Below are 6,785 nucleotides of genomic sequence, written 5' to 3' on the forward strand. Positions count from 1 at the left end.
ATGCCATCCTAGAGCCCTCATCCAGAAGCTGATGGAAGTAGAAGAAAAGTAAATTTTCCTTTGAAGTGGTTATCAGCTGGAGATGGTGTCTGTGTTATAGATGGGGGAAAGGGTTTACCTTTCCTCTTAGTTTTAAGACCATGTCTCTATATGGTGCAGACCTGTACAGATGCTCTGAATGTTACTACAGTCTCTGTTGGCTCATATATGCATCAATTGTGTTGGATTTATATGCCCCTGTTTTCTTTCTGTCTTTCATCTCCTCTGGCTCTTGCACATTTTCTGTCTCCTCTTCCACAGAGTTCCCAGAGCCCTGAGTGGAAGGATCTGAAGGAGTTATATCCTTTGTAGGGCTGGTTGTACCAAGGCTTCTTACTTTCTCCACATTGTCTGGCTGTTGATCTCTGCATTGATTCCCATCTACCATTGGAGGAAGATTCTCTGATGATGGCTGAGCATAGAAGTGATCTTTGAGTAGTACAGAATGGCATGGTCATTTTATTGTTATTCTCTTTTTAGCAAACCACTACTATATGCTTTTATCTTAGGTTCATATCTTAATTAGTACCAGGTTTTTGTCTACCCACCCAGTGTTGGGCATGGATTTTGTCCCCTGAAGTGTGCCTTAAATAAAATCAGGTATTGTTTGGCCAAGAATTTAATTAGCTGTAACATATTCCTGGGACTGGAAGCGTCATTTGCTGATGAGAGGTAGCCAGTTGGGGCTCTGTCTTCCCTGTTATTTAGAAAGATACACATATAAGTATATATTTTAGGATGCTTCTACTGTATTAAGGTTACACATACCTTCTCAAATGACCATTATTTTTACCTGTTCCTCCTTCTATTCCCTCCTTTGCTTCTTCTTATCTCTTACTCCCTGTTTGATCCTCTTCTTCCAGCCCCCATGCCATCTGTCTATAACCATTTTTCCTTCCTTCAACATCCACCCCTAAGTCTCTTACTCTATCCCTATCCTCTGTGGATATATGGATTATATCTTGCTTACCAGTTACATATAACTGAATATATATCATATATTCCTTTCCTTCTGCCTTCTCTTGTAAGATGTTTCTTAAGCTTTTGTTAGTGAGATGCTAATAGAGCTGCTGCCTCCACAGCTCAGCATCCAGTGTGATTTATAGTCTAGTCAACAATTTTGAAAAACAACAAAGTGGATGAACAAGAAAGTTGTAGTACTCATACTTCCAAGTTTCATAATTTCCTGCAAAGCTGTAGTGATCAGGATAATGTGTTATGGAGTAACTGTGGACAAATTAGAGATATAGAACAAGTACAAAGGTAAACTCTGACCTCATGGCCAATTAATTTCAACAAATCTTTCAACAGTATACAAATAAGGAAAGAATCATCCTCCCATGGGTAACTCAGGAATGACTGCTTATGAATAGGGAGTAATTGTTTGCCCTTTTATAGATACTCAAAAATTACCAATATGAAAGTAAAAATGTTTGATTGTCATTCCCTTTGAATTGAAACTTTCTTTTTTGGGGGAGTAGGGAGGCTCATGTGTACACAAGAAAACTCACATGTCTGGGAAAACTTAAACTTCCAAGATTCACAAGACCATCCTGAATGTCATAGAGGCAGTAAATAATTGCTACAGGGAGGATTCTTACCAGCTTAGCTGCCTGGAGTTCATTCTCCCACCTATTTAGGTAGCTTCTAGTTTTGCAGACAGCTCCATCATGCAGTTTTTAATTGGTCACCAAGGTTATGGCAGGCCTTTTGAATATGTAGCTTTCTGTTATTGTTATATAGTTGAGTGTATTCCCTGAACTGTACTGAAGTAAATCAAATGAGCACATGGTTCTTGACTTGATTTCTGTGATAAAATGCCATGACCAAAAGCAACCTGTGGAGGAAACTTTTTAGTTCATTAAAGGGGTGGGAAGGAATATAAGGAAGGAAGAAAATATGTAGTTAAATTTAAATTTAAAAATATATATTAAAGGAAAAAGAGAATGCCTTCTTAACATGATTAGTTTCTTTCCTTCTGTTCAATTTACTCAACAATGACAAAGCATCACACTTTAACCTGTAATATTTTAAGTCACTGTAATACTCTGGAACATTCAATGATGCTTAAAATAATTTTGTTGGCTCCAAATTCTGTGTGTGTATGTTGAAAAAAGGGGTAATATGGGTGTGGGGTGGGGAGGGACCATGGATGTTACAAGAATAGCACCAAAATAAATGCTTGTCTAATGCAAATAACAAAAATTCTAAGTCTCTGTGAATAAGGACATGGAATAGAGAGAGGTGAATTAATACCCAACAATTGTATTTTATATACCTATGTCAGTTCTAACACATTTTGAGGATAATCTCACTTAATTTATATGTTACAATGTGAAGTTCATTTATATTACATTGCATTGTTATTGTTATTATTTATTGTGATACAGGGATAGAGCTATACTATTATACATGTAAGAGAGTACTACCACTGAGATGTAATGCAAGCCTTTTCTTATGAGTTTCAGCTTATATATATACAGACAAATACACAGATACAAGTATAAATAAATAAAGGTTAGTGAAGTTGCCATTACTACTTACAGATTCAGTGTGAGGAATTTGGAAAGTCTGGGTATAAATTATATATATATATATATATATATATATATATATATATATATGTGTGTGTGTGTGTGTGTGTGTGTGTGTGTGTGTGTGTGTACATAAATTCTATTTATATCTTCCAATCTAGCATTATAAAACATTTTAGAATTTTAATCTGTTATCTACTATGTATTGATACAATCCTTGCTGTTTATTAGAAAATACTAATAAAGCATGTGGTAATCCATCAATTTTATTCTTGAAATGTGTGCAGACAATTGTTATGACAATTCCAAAAGGAACCACCCAGTAATTTGTCAACCAGTAGTTCTGATGGGGATTTATAAAGTGAGCAAAACTTGAGTCTCAAATGAGGCAACATTATGTTTATGTACATGATGTAAACATGGGCTCAGTGATTCCATCACTCAAGGGACTCATGAAACCTGGGAGGAAATCTTAAAGGAGAGAATAATTTTCCAGGATTCTAAACAATTTCCACAGATGCCTGCCTGGAACATGAATTGGCTTATCCCTTAAGTGAGACAACATCTTACAGTATCATAAAATTGTCTTGTTTTCCTTCTGCAGGTGAAGGTGATCTTTTCTTTTCTTTTCTTTTCTTTTCTTTTCTTTTCTTTTCTTTTCTTTTCTTTTCTTTCTTTCTTTTTTTTCTGAGATAGAGTTTCTCTGTGAAACAATACTGGTTGTCCTGGAACTCACTCTGTGGAAAAGGCTGGCCTCAAAGAAAAATCTAGTAAAGAAACTGTGTTCCATTCCACAGTGTATCCCTTGTAGGTGTTTATATATAGATCTTCACAATGGCTTTCATCATCAAAGAGTTTAGACACCTGAGGTCACTGAAGAAGGGTCCATTTATTGTAGTTGCAATGAAATCTCTGCAGAACAAAACTCATCACTGACACATCTTGATAATTTTCCTTCAGTCAGAAATTTGTAAATTCTGTGGTTTTGATACTTTTTAACTATTGCTTTTTCTCATCTCTGATCATTACTGAAGAATAATGAGAAAGGAGAAAATTATATTCAAAATTCAATAAGAGTTTATCATCATTCTCTCTGGAAAGAGGCACACATCATAGCTGGGGAAAGAAGGAAATGGGGATTCCTGAGGAATCAAACTCTGTCATGTTTGTATACATTACATCATCTTCACAAATAATCGAACTTGCAAATCCAGCAACTCCAGAAATCACTGTCTGTTAAAAGACACTCTCCTTTTAATTTCATATGCTATCTCTGTTCCTACAGATGACACCATGAAGCAAATGACTGTAGAGAATAACTCTTTGGTGACTGAGTTTGTTTTTATGGGATTAACAGACCAACCTGAGTTGCAGTTGCCCTTGTTTTTTGTGTTCTTGCTGAACTATACAGCCACTGTGATGGGAAACTTGAGCTTAATGATTCTCATCTGTCTAAATGCACATCTTCATACCCCCATGTACTTTTTTCTGTTCAATTTGTCCTTTGTTGATTTCTTTTATTCATTTGTCTGTACCCCCAAAATGCTGATGGGCTTTGTTTCAGAGAAGAGTGTCATCTCTTATACAGGGTGCATGACTCAGCTATTTTTCTTTGGATTTTTTTGTTAATTCTGAATGTTATGTACTGACAGCAATGGCCTATGATCGTTATGTGGCCATATGTAAGCCCTTGATGTATGCCATTCTTATGTCTCCTAGGATGTGTTCCCTGCTGATGTTTGGGTCCTATTTGATGGGGTTTGCGAGTGCCATGGCTCACACTGGCTGTATGATTAGGCTCAGCTTTTGTGATTCCAACATTATCAACCATTACATGTGTGAAATATTTCCCCTTCTCCAGCTCTCTTGCAGTAGCACCTATGCTAATGAACTTGTGAGTTCTCTTATTGCTTGCATAATTGTTATTGTATCTGGCTTTGTTATTTTAACCTCATATGCTTCCATCCTCTTAAATATTTTTCACATGTCATCAGCTAAAGGTTGGTCCAAAGCCATGGGTACTTGTGGTTCTCACATTGTAACTGTTACTCTATTCTATGGATCTGGGCTGCTTACTTATGTCAAACCAGCATCTGCTGAGTCTGTGGACCAGGGGAAATTTTTCTCAGTGTTTTACACTCTCATGGTGCCCATGCTGAATCCTCTCATTTACAGTCTCAGAAACAAGGATGTCAAACTTGCTGCAAGGAGAACCATGATGAGAATCAGAAGCACAGTGAAGAAGTGTGTTTGCAGTAGTCTTTGACTACATTGTAAGATCCTCTCATTTTCTGCACAATTACCTCCTTCTATTTTTCTTTTTCCTTTCTTTCAACAGTGTGGTCAGAATTTCTACTGTAACACATAAACAGGCACACACCCAGACACACACAAACACAAACACACACACTTGTCATCAGTTGTGATATCTTTTGCCCTGTACTTGACTTGAGACTCCTCTGGACTCTCAAGATTATCCACCCTGATCTTCACTACCTGTACCAGATAGTGAAGTCTTTAGCCTGACATATTTTCTATACCTAAAATAATACATTTTGTATATTTTCTTTTATATTTTCTCTATTAAAATAAATTCATGGGATGATTTTGAGTCCTAGAAATTGTAGCCTGGAAGCCAAGTTTGCAGCATTGTAGCTCCAAGCCTTTTTATTGCTGGTTTGTTTCTAAGATAAGTACATATTTATTGTAAAAAATAGTATTTATGCAAAATAGTATTATTTGTGCAAAAATAACTGATAGAGTTATGAAGAAACAAAGACCCTTTCTCAGAGTTGTTTCGTTATTGGTCTAAATAAGGATGTATGAGAATGATCATCTAGCCATGTTGCCTATAGTACAAAGTTTTAATAGCCAATTGGTGAATAGAAAATGCTCCCACAATAGCATTGTTTTTGAAGTAAGGCGATTAGAGCAAACAAAAAAGTGACACGTCACCTTGTTTCTTTAGATTATTGATCATTCTTCCAAGGATGGTGAAGCTGAGTGTTTGGTTCAAGACTTTTTGTGAAGCTTGTCAATATTTGTGTAATAAAATATGTACATTAAGAAGCCTACCAGATGTTATGTCTTTCCCGTAAAAGCAAAGTTATTTGTTCACAATAATATTAATAGAAAATTATGCACTAGAAAAATTTTCACTACAAAATTTTCTTGTGTATCTAGTGTAGAGAGTTCATTGTCATTTTCTATCTAAACCATACCTGAATTCAAAGAACGTACTAAATAGTGGAGATACAATAGTCTGCTAACAATGATTATTCAAACTGTAATTCTTATATTTACTTGAAGATCATTATATTTAAAAAATATGAAATGATAGATTAGTAAAAAAGATCAAGTTAAGAACTTTAATCCAGCTTGCTTAAAATTATTATTATTAGGTACTGAAGCAGTTATATCCGTTATAATGTTTTTTATTTAAATACAGTAAATTTTCCAAGCAAAGTATGAATACCTGGGATGTAGTTGTTTTGTTTTCACTTGTTATAGTAAAGCTATTAAAATGGTTTGGCTTAAATGTTGATTACATACTCATTTTAATGAAGGCATAGACTGATATTTAAAGACACTGAATAGGTTGTAAAACATTCCTTTTCCAGGAACCTTGGGAACTTAGAAAATATAAAACAGGAGTCACAGGAAAAGAATGTACTCTCTAGTCTGAGTGCAAAGTTGTAGATGGAAATACTATGAACAAATAGTCTGGGCTGAGTTTTGTCAAGTCAAATAGGCTGATCATCCTATATTTGGTAATAGTATGGATAAACTATTACAATTAGATAAGTTATAGATAAATAATTAAAAGCATAATTTAAAAACTGACATTGCAAAAATTAGTTGATGCATTATTTTTTAAAGATAAACTCATTTGACATTAGTATTTAGAAGTACTGTATATGTATTTGTTAAAAATATGGACATAGTCTATGTATATTTCTTATCTAATTTGTGCATCATTATATCTCTAGTTACATAGTTAAAACCATAAACATTGTTTCATACTCCATATTAACAAATATTAAGTGCATATTAAATCTATTTTAAAATAAAATCTTCATTACATTCATTATTATATCTCAGGTGTCAATAACATAATGTGCAGCATCTTCAGGCTTAATGGTCAAGGAAACTCTGACGTTTGAAATCTCATGATTCTCCCTAACAATGGCAGTGTGGTTATCTCTGACTCGT

At 34.7% G+C, this 6,785-nt stretch overlaps 1 protein-coding gene across 1 annotated transcript; it reads left to right on the plus strand.

Moving 5' to 3' along the window:
- Positions 1-3,866: 3,866 nt before the first annotated feature.
- On the plus strand, positions 3,867-4,839 carry LOC100773068 (olfactory receptor 143-like). Its single transcript, XM_027412189.1, is given in 2 exon segments — positions 3,867-4,187; positions 4,189-4,839. Coding segments are annotated over 2 exon segments (972 nt in total).
- Positions 4,840-6,785: the final 1,946 nt, after the last annotated feature.

Source organism: Cricetulus griseus, chromosome 4, assembly GCF_003668045.3.
Source record: "Cricetulus griseus strain 17A/GY chromosome 4, alternate assembly CriGri-PICRH-1.0, whole genome shotgun sequence".
NCBI classification, from domain to species: Eukaryota; Metazoa; Chordata; class Mammalia; order Rodentia; family Cricetidae; genus Cricetulus; species Cricetulus griseus.